Source organism: Notolepis coatsorum (assembly GCF_963971535.1).
Source record: "Notolepis coatsorum genome assembly, chromosome: 1".
NCBI lineage: Eukaryota > Metazoa > Chordata > Actinopteri > Aulopiformes > Paralepididae > Notolepis > Notolepis coatsorum.
In genome coordinates this window covers 133608807-133625121 of record NC_140165.1, presented here as the reverse complement: position 1 = coordinate 133625121, position 16315 = coordinate 133608807, and the positions used below count along the sequence as shown (strand labels likewise).

Here is a 16315-nt window from a genome sequence, read left to right as displayed (position 1 = left end):
GCTGAGCGCTCGGCTGAGCGCACCACTCTCTGTAGGGCCTTCTTGTCCTGTGCTGTGCTGTTTCCATACCAGGCAGTGATGTTTCCAGTCAAGATGGTCTCTACTAGGGATGTCCCGATCGCCTTTTTTTGCTTCCGATCCGATCCCGATCATGTGATTTTAAATATCTATCGATCCGATCGTTTCCGATCCGATCTTTCACATTAGTAATCAATTTTGACGCATTTTTGTCAGAAACTGGCAGAGCGAGACAAGCCCATCTGTTGCCTATAGTCCGGGGCGCGAGAGCGGAGGCTTTTGTTATTACATTCACCCTGAGAAATGTGCTTCTGCTTCATATGAGAAATATTAAAAGTTTCAATATATGTTTGCACATTAGTATACATTCAGTGTTCGACTTACGTAATGGTCCATTCTGGTCTGAAACGCCGACGATAATCCTCAGTCACGTTATCCTCCAGGTGAAAAGTTAGTCTGAAAACTTCGCCTCCAGCCTGTCCTCCTTGCAAACATTGCAACTGGCTTGACTTTCTATTTTAAAATGCTTAGTTCCAAACCTCTGACATTAAGTCTAGCTGCTCAAGTCAGTGGATATTAACCGTGTTTCGGGAGCGACGTGTTGTACTGTTGTTGTGATGTGGTCGAGCGTGTAGCGTGTAGCGTGTAGCGTCTAAATGAAAGGGAATGTGTTTGTTGCAACGGTGAAAATTAAAGGGGAATGTGTTTGTTGTGGACAATTATTCTGCTCTGTGTGACAATAAATACATTAATGATGATATATTATATGTAATTTAAAACCAAAACTAAGGCCTCCGTATGAGTTTAAGACGTGGACATGGTCATGTTTGTTGAATAAAAAATTTCTTTTTTTGACTGCCGATTTTTATTATTATTTTTTCCCGATCCCCGATCCTCTGAAAAGCACGTGATCGACGCCGATCCCGATCACGTGATCGGATCGGGACATCCCTAGTCTCTACAGCTCCGGAGTAGAAGTACTGGAGTATCTTCCCAGATACTCTGAAGTTCCTTAACTGTCTCAGGTGGTAGAGGCGCTGCTTCGCCTTTTTTACGACTGAGTCTATGTGTGTTGTCCATGTCAGATCCTCTGAGATGTGGACCCGAAGGTACTTGAAGCTGCTCACCCTGTCCACGGTAGCCCTGTTTATCCTCAGTGGTATGTGTGTCTCCTGCTGTCTCCTCCTAAAATCCACGATCAGCTCCTTGGTTTTACCAATGTTCAGGAGCAGGCTGTTGTCCTGGCACCAGCGTTCCAGTACCTCAACCTCCTCCCGGTAGGCCTTCTCGTCGTTGTCCGAGATCAGCCCCACCACCACTGTGTCGTCCGCAAACTTCACTATGGAGTTGGAGCTGAACTTGGCCAGACAGTCATGTGTGAGTACAGCAGGGGGCTCAGAACACAGCCCTGGGGGGACCCGATGCTCAGGGTGATGGTGTTGGAGGTCTGACCCCCCACCCTGACCGCCTGGGGCCTTTCACTCAGAAAGTCCAGTATCCAGGCGCTCAGAGCGGAGCTCAGACCCAGCTCGATCAGCTTGTCCACCAGTCTGGTGGGGACTATGGTGTTGAACGCTGAGCTGTAGTCAATGAACAACAGTCTCACATAGCCCCCCTTCTGACGGTCTAGGTGAGAGATGGTGCTGTGCAGTACTTGGGAGACCGCATCATCAGTGGACCTGTTTGGCCTGTATACAAATTGCATAGGGTCCATATCACTGGGGAGGGAGGCACAAATGTGATCCTTGACCAGCCTCTCAAAACATTTCATGGCCACAGAGGTGAGTGCCACCGGTCTGTAGTCATTGAGACCTGTTGGGGAGGATTTCTTTGGTACCGGGATAATGGTAGACATCTTGAAGCAGGCAGGGACCACTGACTCGGCCAGGGATCGATTAAATATGGTGGTGAACACAGGGGCTAGCTGGTTAGCACAGGACTTAAGTATGCGTCCTGTTATTCCATCTGGGCCAGCAGCCTTTCTGGTGTTCACCTGCATAAATGCTCTTCTCACACTGTGTACCGTCAATGAGAGAGCGTCCCCGCCCCCCCGCGGATGCCCCCCCCCCCATCCACAACAGCCGGCGCGCCAGTGACGTCACTAGCCGTTGAGCTAGCGGCGCCACTGTTTGCACCAAACCGCGCGTAGAAGGTGTTGAGCTGGTCCGCGAGAGAGGCGTCGTTGCTCCCCATTGACTTTGTAGTCAGTTATCGTCCTCAGTCCCCGCCATAAGCCTCTTGTGTCATTCTGTGCCATTTGTGCCTCCATTTTGTCAGCATACGTCCTTTTCGCAAGTTTAACAGCCTTGCGCAGAGTGTAGACTGTTGTCTTGTACTCTTCCATGTTTCCTGTCTCTCTGCCCAGGTTGTAGGCAGCGGTGCGAGTTTTCAGAGCTACTCTGATAGTACTGTCCACCCACGATTTCTGGTTCGGGAAGACCCTTGTCTTCTTTGTGGGGACGATACTATCAGCAAGTGTTGCTATAAAGCTAACAACAGTGTCTGCGAACTCGCTGACGTCACTGGCGCTTCCCTCGAACATTCCCCAGTCGACGTCTTCGAGAGCGTCCTGAAGCGTGGCTTCTGATTGGTCGGACCATCTCTTTACCTCACGTGACACGACGGCGTCACGTGATCTTTGTCTGTAAGCAGGATAGAGGAAAATGGAGTCGTGATCCGATGTGCTTGTAGTAGCTCCCGCTAATGGAGGAGCCAGTACAGCTTTGTAGCCGGCTCTGAACGGGGTGTAGCAGTGGTCAAGCGTGTTTCCTCCTCTGGTGGAGCAGGCGATGTGCTGAAAAAAGGACGGCAACGGGAGAGTACCTTTAGCTCCTTGGGGTTAACCCAACCGTTGTTGGTCAGGAGACATACACCCCCGCCGATGCTCTTGCCGGAGGCTTCTGTGCGGTCCGCTCGGAAGACGGTGAAGGAGTCCGAGGGAGAGACGCTGTGGTCCGGAGTCGCTGGCTTCAACCAAGTCTCCGTGAAGCACAAGATGTTGCAGTCCCTCACCTCTCGCTGGAATCGGACCCTTGCTCGTAAATCATCCATCTTACTCTCTAGCGAACGTGCATTCGCCAGAAAGATGGATGGGATCGCCGGACGGTAAGCAGATCTTTTTAACCTTAATCTGATTCTGCTTCTCCTTCCCCTGTGTTTCTTCCTGCCGCCGCATTTCTCTTTGTCTCTGTCCCGCCTGATCTCCGGTGGCCAATCTTGGCATAAAGTGTCTCTAAACTCCTCTTTAAGTCCGGAGTTTAGGTCAATAAGTGACTGCCGGTCGTATGACGTCCCCGCTAGTGTTGTTTCTATAAAAAAAGTAGTAAAAATAAACAAAAAAGTAAGCACAATCGTTGCGGAGCAAAACCAATGGCGACTAACCTGAGCCGCGCCATCATACTACTATAGGATTGAGAAGGCAGGCTGTTCAGTGGAGTTTTGCTGGGTTCCGGGACATGCTGGGATTGAGGGAAATGAGACAGCTGATTCCCTTGCCAAACAGAGCCTGGGAAGGGAAGAAGAGATAAGCATTTCAATGGGAAGAGTTGAACTCAGAGAGAAGATTAAGAAAGGAGTTGAGGCTGAGTGGCAGGCTGAGTGGGAAAAGGGGACCAAGGGGAGGCACTATTTCTCTCTGCAGCCTCCGGTCAAAATCAACGTGGCTGGATATGGGTCTAGGAGCGATAGGGTCAAGATGTGTAGATTGAGGCTGGGACATTGTGGGTTGAACAGTACCTTAAGCATTGTGGGAAAACATCCAGATGGGCGGTGTGAATGTCGAGAGCCTGAAACTGTCGAGCATGTTTTCCTAGAATGTGACAGGTATAGGAAAGAAAGGGAAATCTTTTATAAAAGGTTATCAGAATTGGGAGTTTCTTCTTTCTCGCTAAAATCTTTCTTTGGCCTGAATAATGAGAACCACCAGCTGATCACAGAGGCAGTGCTGACATTTCTGCACGAGGCAGAGTTGTACCAGAGGATATAATGTTATTTTATTTTTTTTTATTTATTTTTTTTGTAGGCCTATGCGTATTTAAGTTTTTCTCAACTGTACATTGGAATATCGACGAAACCTTACTTGGTCCCAAGAAGAGGGTCTTGTGTATTATTGGGTTAGGACATTTACTGTACATAGGAGGGGGTTGGGTTGCGTGTAGCTCAGGGGTGGGCAACTTTGTATATGGTGAGGGCCACAAAATGTCCACAATCAATCTGGGGGGCCGCATTGTTTATCGGCAGTCCCGCCAGTAGTACCCCATCACTCAAATAGCCCTAATAGTCACAAGGTATATAAACAATTATAATTTGTTGTAACTTTGTTTTTATTCCATTTCAAATGCATTTAGTAATGCAATTTCAACTTTATGAATTTATAAACAGCTGAATTTAAAAGTATTGCTGTGTAACCCCAAATATATACAAAAATGATCAATTATAATTAAGGCTTCTAATAAAATAAATTTATGAACTTAAAGCCCACTGCTCAACAAACACAAAGCAGCATTCCTGCTGCATTTCACAGTAAATCAAAAGTGCAATAATAAATGATTTTGTTAAATGTATAAACTTTTATCCTGCTACTAAACAAAACATTATAACACTGAAATGCATGTTATGGATATGAAGCACTCAGGAATGTTTTGTTTAGTAGCAGGATAAAAGTGTATACATTTAACAAAATCATTTATTATTGCACTTTTGATTTACTGTTGTAGTGAAATGCAGCAGGAATGCTGCTGTGTCTTTGTGTTATTAGTGTTATCTGAACACTACAAAAGTAAACAAGTAAAGTGCAAGTAAAGTAAAGTGCAATACTACATGCCTCCCATTGACCCTTTATCAAACTGGCATGACATTCACCCTCGCCCCACAGTGGGTCAATAATGGTTATAATAATAATAATAATAATAATAATAATAATAATAATAATAATAATAATAATAATAATAATAATAATTATAATAATAATAATGGTCCCCTCTCTACACCTCTCCATCATCTCTCTCCCCCCCCCTCTCTACACCTCTTCATCATCTCTTCCCCCCTCTCTACACCTCTTCATCATCTCCTTCCCCCCCCCCTCTACACCTCTTCATCATCTCCTCCCCCCCTGTCTTTAATGAGACACTTGTGGTCTCTCTTGTTGGCGCACAATAGCAGGAATGTCAACTTCAATGTTTGTGCATGCAATCTGCATCAGATGAAATAATGTTTCATCCGACAGCCTGTTTCTCTCCTTTGACTTGATGTGCTTCATGTTTGAGAAATTGCTCTCGCATATGTATGTGCTCCCAAACATACTGGCCATAGAGAGGGCAAAGTCCCTGAGGAGTGGGAAGCGGGGCTCAGGTAGCAGTTTCCAAAATGAAATTCCCCTCTCATTTCTCTTTGCTTGAAAAAAAGGATCTGACTGTAGCTCGCACAGTTCAAGCTGCAGCGGTGGGGGCTGCTCTGACACCGTAGCGGTGAGGGGGCCGGCAAACAGCGCTATCCGTGACTGCATGCCGTTGAAATCTTCAAACCGATCATTGAATTGCATTTCCAGTGTTTCAATGTCGCTCCTGTACTTTCCGACGGCTCAGCCATCGGATTTCTGTGTGTAGCTGCAAGTCGCCATAATCAGTGTCCATCTCTTCCAAAAAGGAGACAAACTTTCTATGGTTTAGTGACCTGTTGCCTCCACGAATTAGATTGGTAACCTTGGTAACCAAATCCATAACATGGCTGTATAGTCAAGCTTCTTGGCACAGAGAGCCTCCTATATCAGATAAAAAAAAATAAAAACGATTTAACGACTCTCGCATATAATTTGACTACACTCGATTCGCATTGGTCATTATTAGTGACCCACAATAGATGGAAATTATGTTAGCGAACTTACTTGATGTATAATGCAGTGCAGCATTGGACACTCAACGCCACTCTGCCTTAGAAGCCCAGCGAATCCTGTGCGTTTTCCTTTCATTGCCGGTGCTCCATCGGTAACAACAGCCGACAGTTTATCAAAAGCCCCATATTGCTGCACGGCACTTTCAACAGCGTTTCATATGTCCACACTAGGGCTGACCCCTATTAATCAAATAGTCGACTAATCGATCGAAAGGAGCCATAGTCGACTGCCAACTCTTCTTAGTCGAATACAATAAAAAAAAAAAAAATAAAAAAAAAAAATATTATAATTTTTTTTTTTTTTATATATATTGGCCTGGGGCCGCATGAAACGTCGGTGAGGGCCGCATGCGGCCCGCGGGCCGCCAGTTGCCCCTCCCTGGTGTAGCTTATTGCCAGCGGAAGAGTGCAAGAATGCTTCCGCATTCGTCACCGCACGCCAGTACGGTAATGCGCCTTTCCTTTCGCCCCGCTCAGACAAATGCATGTAGTACATTGCAACACAACGCAGCATTTCCGCGGCTGTCTTTAACTAGCAGGACGCTAGTGGGCTAGTCGCTAAAATATATATCGTTTTATATATAATTGTACCAACACAGATATTAGGCAGTACACACATTGTCCTGCAATACATGTACAGTGAATGCACAGCTACATTCGCCATATATTTCTATCGCTGCTGCGGTCTACAGTGAAATGCAATATTATTATTAATGCCCGATTTAAAATGGTTCTCTCCTCTTTGTATACCTTTGTCCTCACAAGTATTCTGCCAGGGAACTTATGGACATGACAATAGTAGTAGTTATAAGGTGTTTGAGCTTGTAACGTTAGTTAGCTCATAGCTACCGTGACTGATGCACCGAGTGGGGCTGCGTCTATTCGAATCCCAACCGGTTCATGCTTATCAACATCGAATCCCAACCGGTTTATGCTCATCAACATCGAATCCCAACCGGTTCATGCTTATCAACATGCCGTGACGCATAGCTTGCTAGCCGGCATGAATGCCCGATTTAAAATGGTTCTCTCCTCTTTGTATACATTTATCCTCACAAGTATTCTGCCAAGGAACTTATGGACACGACAATAGTAGTAGTTATAAGGTGTTTGAGCTTGTAACGTTAGTTAGCTCATAGCTATCGTGGTAGCCCGTTTTGTGACTGATGCACCGAGTGGGCTACTAGTGGGCTACTATCGCATCAACATGCCGGGACGTGTAGCTTGCTAGCCGCATGATGTGTGTGCAGTGCTTTGCCCCACAGGTCTGAGAAGAGGACCTGCACATTTTACTCGTTCCCCAAACTCTTTTACATGCCCGATTTAAAATGGTTCACGACAGTAGACATAATGCTAACGTTAGCAGGAGCCATATAGCCATATAGCCTGTAGTACTCTGACCCGGACGGGCATAAGGCATAAGTTGCCTGAAGTGACGTCACGGCCGTGCTAGCGTCTGATAAGCTTTTAGATTTGCTCCGTGCATGTTATTCGTGCTTGGACCTTTTTAACCCTTTCTGAGTGGCATTTCCGGCGTCAAATGGAAAAAAATAAATAATTAAATTAGATACCAATGATGTAAACTACCCATAATTGCAGAGTAGGGTTTAACCTGCAAGTTGGCCTTTAAATTCATTCTGACGGCCCTGCTTCCCCGTCTTTCCATAATGCGGCACTTGGCTGTTCAGCTGTCGCTGCAGCTGCCTTGTGGCCATTAGATTAGATCCGATTCAGATTAAATTGTCATTATACAGCACAAGTACAGTATAACGAAAATAAGTTTGGCGTCCAACCAGAGTGCAAATGTAAAGTAAGCAGTAAAGTGCAACAGTAATATAGATAGCCGTTAGATAGGAGTCGAGATGTAATTACTTTTTACTGCACCCTCTATCATGCTGTTATACCTGCCACACAGACAGACAGACACACACACACACACACACACACACACACACACACACACACACACACACACGCACACACACACACACACACACACACACACGCACACACACACACACACACACACACACACACACACACACACACACACACACATATATACTACGTGTCTCTGTAAGTGTCCCAGGCTGACAGGTGGCACAGGGATGAAAGGTACTGGTATTTATAACTCAGAAATGCACATTTTCTCCTTCAGTCCCACTCTTGTGGGCCAGACACTCTGACCAACTAACTGACGGACCTCCTCAGCCGGTTGTGGATACGCGCTGTAACTTTTAACTCCTCTGGCTGTCTGAAAGTGTACTCCTCCTGCCCGTCCTGCACTGAGAGACCTGCAGTAGGTAAAGTGAATATGGAGTAATGCAGTGATTACGTGCTGTTTGATGTAACTCGCCCCCGGGGTGTCGTTCATTAGTTCTCAAGGACAATATTAGTTCACCGTCCGTCTAGAAACTGACGTATGTACGGTGCCATCATTAAACAGAGCATGATGAGTACTGGTGAAAAGAGAAGGATGTGTGTGTGTGTGTGTGTGTGTGTGTGTGTGTGTGTGTGTGTGTGTGTGTGTGTGTGTGTGTGTGTGTGTGTGTGTGTGTGTGTGTGTGTGTGTGTGTGTGTGTGTGTGTGTGTGTGTGTGTGTGTGTGTGTGTGTGTGTGTGTGTGTGTGTGTGTGTGTGTGTGTGTGTGTGTGTGTGTGTGTGTGTGTGTGTGTGTGTGTGTGTGTGTGTCAGGGCGTGTGTGTGTGTGTGTGTGTGTGTGTCAGGGCGTGTGTGTGTGTGTGTGTGTCAGGGCTCGAGACCAACGATGTCCCGTTGTCCCGGGGACGATCAAATATTGATTTGGGACGAACAGAAATCTTTTTTGGGACGCAAACGGGACTGAGAGGATTTAATTTTTTTCACAGGAAATGTCAATTAGCCGACTGTCAGTGCGCGCATATATATATATATGAATTATTCTACGTTAATAAAACATACCTGGTGATCAACTACAGTTTGCTGTAAACATTATGATATGTGTGTAGTGTTCTGATAACGACGGCTGGGCAGCGGGAGCTGGATGCTGGATTTGCGAATAGCATGCAGCTGCAGAGCCGCAGAGCGGGGCCGCTGTGCCTGCACAGTGCAATACTCCAATTCAGCCATTGGCAATTCAGCCGTTGGGTGGGGGGCGCTGTTGAGCGGGCCTGTGACCGGACCTGAAAGCGCCCCTGGCTCTGCGGCTCTGCAGTTGCATACTATTGGGATTCGTTGGGAGCAGCACAGAGTCTCGACTCTGGACTTATTTTATTTTATTTTAGCAGCAGTTATCAATATTGACCAGGAGGACAGCGCGATCTAAGGGACATGTTTCATTACTAGTCAAGTGTCATTACTTTAGTTATCAAAGGTGGAATCTCTGGACGCAATGACATTATATAGTTTAAAGCTAAACTACGTTTTTCTTTCTTGTTAGAAGAGGGATAACTTATTCAGTTAGATTTGATTTGATCTTTATTTATCTCTAACATTTTCAACCATAAACACACACATTTGTAATAACAAATAAAACTAAAACGAAATAAAATACAAATACATTTAAATATATTTTCCTATGGAAGGAATAATCAACATGGCTCCAATTGGTTGACTATAACAGCACCGTGACCAAATATCCCTATACTAGCACCTTGTTAAACACTTTTTTTTATATATATTTATGTGTGTGTGTGTGTGTGTGTGTGCGTGTGCGTGTGTGCGTGTTGAGTGCGTGCATGTGTGTATGGAGAGCAGAGTAGAATAGCCAGCCATGCACGTGGATCTTGTGTCCAATGGATGTCAATTAGGGGTGTAAAGGTACACATATCCGTACCGAACCGTACCGTTTCAGTGTGTACCGTACCGTACCGAACGGCTGTGTAGTGTACCGAACTAATACAACGGTATGTTAACCACTAACGACTGCCCACCGGGGGCTGCTTTTTTCACAATCTAATATAATTATATTTAAAAAGAATTTCGATTATTAATTTCAATATAGAATATTCGTCGACAGCCCTACAAGTACAATTAGTTACTGCACACTACATCACCCCTGAGTGGAACATGGAAAGCCAAACTTTCCCACACTGTACCGAAAACCCGTACCAAACCTTGACTTCAAAACCGAGGTACGTACCGTACCGTACCGTGTTTTTTGTGTACCGTTACACCCCTAATGTCAATGGATTTTTTTTTTTTATTATTATTATTGCAAAACAGAAATTATTAAAAGTCAGTACTCAACACATAATGCATAATGAAACTAACAGTCAAGGTGGTTAAAATTACATGCAAGTACAGAAACAAGACCAAAAAAAAAGTCTATAATAATATTTTACCGTATACAGTGTATATCCAGCGAAATTAACAATTATACAAATGCTTATATAGGACATACCCCTAATACCTGTTATCTAAAACCCTACACACATATGCTCCAGCTCGAACACCCCCCTCCCGGACCCCTCCTTGGATAGTACCTCCATTATCCCTCACTCCTAACCAGACACTACCATTATAAGCTAGCTTTTATTCTCTCCACCACTTCTAACCACATTGACATTTTGGATTCGTTGAGACCCAGAATTCTTGCTGTAGATATTTCTTGATATATCACATCGAGATATGTAAGAGACCAAACTTTCCGGCAAATTTTTTCCGGTTGAAACCAGCGTGATGCGATCAGTTTTTTAGCTACTGTGATACCCGATAAAACCAATCTCTTTGGATTTTTTAACCCCCACTGTCTTGTCAGCGTTGAGCAGAAGTGCCGTGCCGGCGTCCGCGTCAATGGAAATAACAAGCAACGGGGCTTTATGAATGTTTCAGAGGCTCTATTTATGGGGCTGTGCGTGGGGCGGGTCGCGGCGGCCGACTGCAGCAGCTCTGCAGTATCAATGTCACCTCAACAAAGACACAGGGGCCCAGCTTGTTCTCTCTATGTGGGGAGTGATGTTGCATAAGAGAGCACATTTTCCAGGAATGTAAAAAAATAAAAATAAAGAAACCTGGGGGTTATTGACATGTGTTGACAAAGTAGTTTGACATGTCAGAAATGTTTGAAAGCAGTTTAAGGAAAGAAGATTTCGATAAGCCTCACACAGGGTTGTGTGGTGTTTAAAGAGGAAGTCAGTTAAGCTCTATGCATACAATCGCCTCGGCTGAGAGCTAAGCTTCAGTTTGGAATTACTTAGTGGTCAAAACATGCACCTTTCACCTTCTGTATAAACACTGCCTCTACGGCCTTTTGTCTTGGCGCTGTCATTATAAAGCCCAGACAACAGTCGTCTGTTTGAGGCCTCTCTCTCTCTCTCTCTCTCTCTCTCTCTCTCTCTCTCTCTCTCTCTCTCTCTCTCTCTCTCTCTCTCTCTCTCTCTCTCTCTCTCTCTCTCTCTCTCTCTCTCTCTCTCTCTCTCTCTCTCTCTCTCTCTCTCTCTCTCTCTCTCTCCCTCTCTCTCTCTGTCTCTCTCTCCCCCCTCTCTCCTCTCCTGTGAGACAGGTGGTTAGTTTGTGTTCCAGCAAGCTGAGTGATCATCCTGCCACAGCCTGTTCATCAGCACATTCCCTTGTTGGGCAGAAATGGCTCTTTTTGGCTGCATGGCTGACTTTTTGTCAGTGTGTCTAGGCTTTAGTTTCACGACAGGCTGAGACCAGAGTTATCTGGCAGCATCCCTCTTGAGAAACTTGTTTGACTTTACGTTCTCTCCTCATTCTGTGCAAAGGTAGCAGCTGCACCACTCTTCACTTTCTCTTTGTGAAGAGTAGATGCTATCTTGGCATCAGCAGAGATGAGAGGAGGAGGGCTGATCTCCAACAACAAAGAGGATGACTACCGGCTGGAGGTGGAGCGGACACTAACGTGGTGCAGAGAACACAACCTCATACTCAATGAAAGCAAGACCGTTGAACTCATCATTGACTTTCGGAGAATCACACCCACTAAAACACCCATGCTCATCAATAATCAACCCATTTCAGCCACAGACACATTCAAATACTTAGGAACACACATCAGCAATAAACTAAACTGGGATCATCACACCACTCATCTACTTAAAACAGCCAATCAAAGGCTTTTTCACTTGAGACAACTCAAGAAGTATAAGGTTAGGAAGAACTTAATGATACAATTCTACACAGCCATAATACAAAATATTATTTCACTTTCCATCACTGTATGGTACGGCAACACACCCAAACACACACTACACAGACTAGACAGGATCATTATAAGGGCATCCAAAATCATCAACTGCAAACTCCCCACCCTGGACTCCATACACAAACATCACACCATCACACGCGCACACAAAATCATTAGTGACCCCCTGCACCCAGCTCATCACCTCTTCCAACACCTCCCCTCTGGTAGGAGGTTCAGGTCACTGGGCAGTCGCACGGTTAGGTTCAACAACAGTTTCTTCCCCAAGGCCATACAACTGCTTAACTCCAACTCTACTACTAAATTTACCCCCTGCTGTTTATGTTTCTCTGGTCTAGGTTACATTGAACTGTCATCTATAGTTTTTCGTACTGTCATGTATTTGTTCTAGGTGGTGTTTTCTGTACTGTACTGTTCCATGTGTCTTTTTATGTTTTTGTGGTGTATTGTCGCAGCTACCACCTGCACCGTGCTTGAATTCCACCGGCCTGGCCGTCTGGCAATAAAAGGAACTTGAACTTGAGGATGGAGAGAGGATGGGTGAATTGGGAGCTTTCTCTCTCCCTCTCTTTCCATCTCTCTCTCTCTCTCCCCCTCTGCTTTAACAGAAATAGCTCTGCAGTCCCTCTCTTCCTCAGCCTGTGAACCATGTGTTCCGTTGAGGAGTTTGGCAGGAGTGTGGGTACACTGGTCAGTACGGCTATGGGGGCTTAGAGCCTTCGCAAAGCTCCTCTGGACTGGACCGGACTGGACCGAGGGGAGAGCTAGGGTTCTAGTGTGTCATTCCATTGTGAATACCTGAACATTTTAGAATGATTAATCATTTGTTTGTTCTCTCTCTCTCTCTCTCTCTCTCTCTCTCTCTCTCTCTCTCTCTCTCTCTCTCTCTCTCTCTCTCTCTCTCTCTCTCTCTCTCTCTCTCTCTCTCTCTCTCTCTCTCTCTCCCCCAGGGCCCTCTCCATGGATATAGACACAGACTATGAGCGGCCCAATGTGGAAACCATTAAGTGTGTGGTGGTAGGGGACAATGCAGTGGGCAAGACCAGACTCATCTGTGCCCGGGCCTGCAACGCCACTCTCACACAGTATCAGCTGCTCGCCACCCATGTGCCAACCGTCTGGGCCATCGACCAGTACCGCGTGTGCCAGGAGGTGAGGACACACACATATCTTTATTTTACTTATTTATTTAACCTTTATTTAACCAGGCAGGTCAATTAATAACTATTTCTTATTTTCAATGACGGCCTGGCTGCGTGTAGCTTATTCCCAGCGGAAGAGTGCGTCGCGTGCTTCCGCGTTTTCTCTGATTGGCCATGTGACCACGGCAGCGCGAGAGAGCTGCAGCGCGGAAATAGGCTGTCTATTGCCATTCTCTAAGACAAACTCTAACCTTAACCAGCTCCTTAACAGCGCCTAAACTTAACCCTTCTAACCGTAACCAACTCCGAAACAATGCCTAACCTTAACCTTAACCTTAAGTTAACATGCCTAAACTTAACCGGCGAAAGAATGCACGTTTAAAAAAAAAAAAAAAATTGAAGGGATTCGAACTTGTCACCAACGGACCGCAGGACCGCAGCGCTGCCAGTTGAGCTAAGCGTCGAATGAAAAACATCTGGGATTACGGCTACATAATGCCGCAAGCTCTGCCGCTCCGCTCTGCGGCTGCCGCGGGGGGTGTCGCAGCCAATCAGGGAAAACGCGAAAGCACTCGGCAGCACTCTTCCGCTGGGAATAAGCTATAGGCGGCCTGGCTAGAGGACAAAAGGGGACACAAATAAATAAATAACTAAATAGAAAAGAGATGGTACATACTGTACATCACAGAGGTAAGGGAAATAATTTAAACACACATCAAACAACCAAATCCAATTACAAATATACTCATATACCGCACACCGCCTTGGCACACACTGGAAAAGCCACCAAATTGATTTCCTCTTTCTTGTACTGACATGCTCCCCAGGACATTACACAGGTTATTTTAGTGATAATGTGATAAAGTGATAATGACATAGAGTATGTGTTAGGACAGCGCACAAATCCAGATTCTTGTATTTGATTATTCTCTATTGGCTTGGACCGAATAATCAATCAAGTAAACTTTTATCAGCTTCAAGTATTATTAGAACAGTGTTTTATTTTCATTGTTTAGATTGAAAAACACTACACTTATGGTTCGTATGCTAATCTGTTCAACCTTTTGTTTCTTGAGATTGTGAAACAAGGGAATAGCTTTTCTTTTCACTCCAGCAAAGCATATAACAGCCCACCTAAAACCTGGCAGTCTGAACGTCTAAAATGTACAAATCAGCCAATACCTTTCAAAGTCGACTGAAGCTCTCAGTGAAATGATCAGATCATGGATTACCCAGCCCATCCCTATAGCATGTGCGTTTGTGTTGCAGGTGTTAGAGAGATCTCGTGACGTGGTGGATGAGGTCAGCGTGTCCCTCAGACTGTGGGACACCTTCGGGGATCATCACAAAGATAGACGATTTGCATACGGCAGGTGAGTGGGTGCTTGCTGTGAGAGAGAGAGAGAGAGAGAGAGAGAGAGAGAGAGAGAGAGAGAGAGAGAGAGAGATCCTTTGAGCCCCCTGAACAGTCTCTTAGCGGTTCGTTTTTCAATGGCTGAACTGTCCAATCCTGGATCCACAGGGTTTATTAACTTTGTTTGTCTGGGGGAAGCAACACGTTGTGATGGGAGGATCAAGAAAAGAGGGGGCAGGGTTTGATATGTCAATTGCAGGTAGGCCAAACTTGTGCGCATAATCCTCACCCTAAAATAACCTGTCCCTGTGGGGGACATAGGAGACATTGGACACATTCTTGTTTTCCTTGTGGGGACACTGGGGACATCTGGACACACAGCCACACACACACATTTAGTGGCACTGCTGGCTTGTGTTTCTTTTTCCACCTCCATCTCTTCATCCATCATTCTCAACCAGACCTTTCATCTTTAATGAGCCTCTCTCACATGATGGTCCCGGTCCACAGCGGAGTCTGACGTGACTCACACTCTCTTTGCCCTCCATAGAGATCTATTCCTCTCTCTCAGTGTGTGTACCTTGTCACTGTACGTGTCTGTTGCTGTTTATGTGTGTGTTTCTGTCCGTCAGTCCAGTATGCACAGTCAGCCTGCAGTCAGCTGATAATAGACAGTGCCAGCTCAGCTGTTCTCCTCCTCTCCCCCTATCGCTCTCTGTCTCTTTCTCTCTCTCCCTCCCTCCACCTCTCCCCCCTCTCTCTGTCTTCCTCTCTCTCTCTCTCTCTCTCCCCCTCTCTTTCTCCTTCTCTCCCTCTCTCCCTCCCCATATCTCTCTCTGTCTCTTTCTCTCTCTCCCTCCCCCTCTGTCTCTCGCTCTCCCTCTCTCTAACTTCCTCTCTCTCCCTCCCTCTCTCTCTCTTGCTCCTTCTCTCCCTCTCTTCCTCCCTGTCATCCTCCAGATATTAACATCCACTCCTCCATCCACCCACCCCACTCGTCTCCCAGCCATCTCCTTCACCTCCACCACCCACCTCTCTCCTCACCCCTCCCTCTGTCGCTCCCTGCGTCACCACCACCACCCTCAAGGTGTCCCCGGCCTGACCTCATTATTCCCGTGTGACCGTCCAACATTTCATAACGGACATGTGCTGATCTCTCGTGTGGCTAAATACCGCTGGTTATAATGAGGACTTAGAGTACCTCATTTGACCTCAACACCTCATTTGACCTCAACACTCCACATTCTTGTGGTCCATTTTCTTTTGTGTTTGCTAATGGTCGACTAATGGAGTAATCGGTTTCATCGACAAATCCGTAAAGAAATGTTTTCCCACACGCACTTATGCAGAATAACGTTAACCATTCTTCAGGAAATAACCGATTCAGCATGAAGAAACGCATAAAAAAACAATGAATTGGCTAACAAAATCTTTGTTGTGTAAGACCACATCAACCGATTAATCAATTAATCAAATAAGAGGGGACTTCCCTGCTAGGACAGAGTAATCCATTATGTGGCCGTGTCGACGTTGATCAGTTTCACGTATTATATATATTTTTATTAGTGTTGCTTATCATAGTTTAGATTGAAAACACTACACTTCCTGTGGTTTGTAGGCTAAACAGTTTATCGTTTAATTTTAGCTTTTCATTTAATCAGCTTATAATTGTGAAACAAGGGAATAGCTTTTCTTTCTCCCCAGCAAAGTATGTTTGGAATAGACCGCCTAAAACTTGGCAGTCTGAAAAAAAGACAAATCAACCTAT

General features: G+C 45.5%; 1 protein-coding gene across 4 annotated transcripts in view; it reads left to right on the top strand.

The window, feature by feature from the left end:
* The window catches only part of rhobtb4 (Rho related BTB domain containing 4), a 163934-nt gene that overhangs the window by 96622 nt on the left and 50997 nt on the right, over nucleotides 1–16315 (top strand). For all 4 annotated transcript variants that reach the window (XR_014620613.1, XM_084331268.1, XM_084331269.1 and 1 more), the window contains 2 exons: nucleotides 13002–13203; nucleotides 14463–14566. Coding sequence is in view for 3 of the 4 variants with exons in the window: in XM_084331268.1 (XP_084187394.1) it covers nucleotides 13012–13203; nucleotides 14463–14566 (296 nt within the window). In the remaining variant the exon portion in view is untranslated. The remainder of the gene's footprint in view (nucleotides 1–13001; nucleotides 13204–14462; nucleotides 14567–16315) is intronic.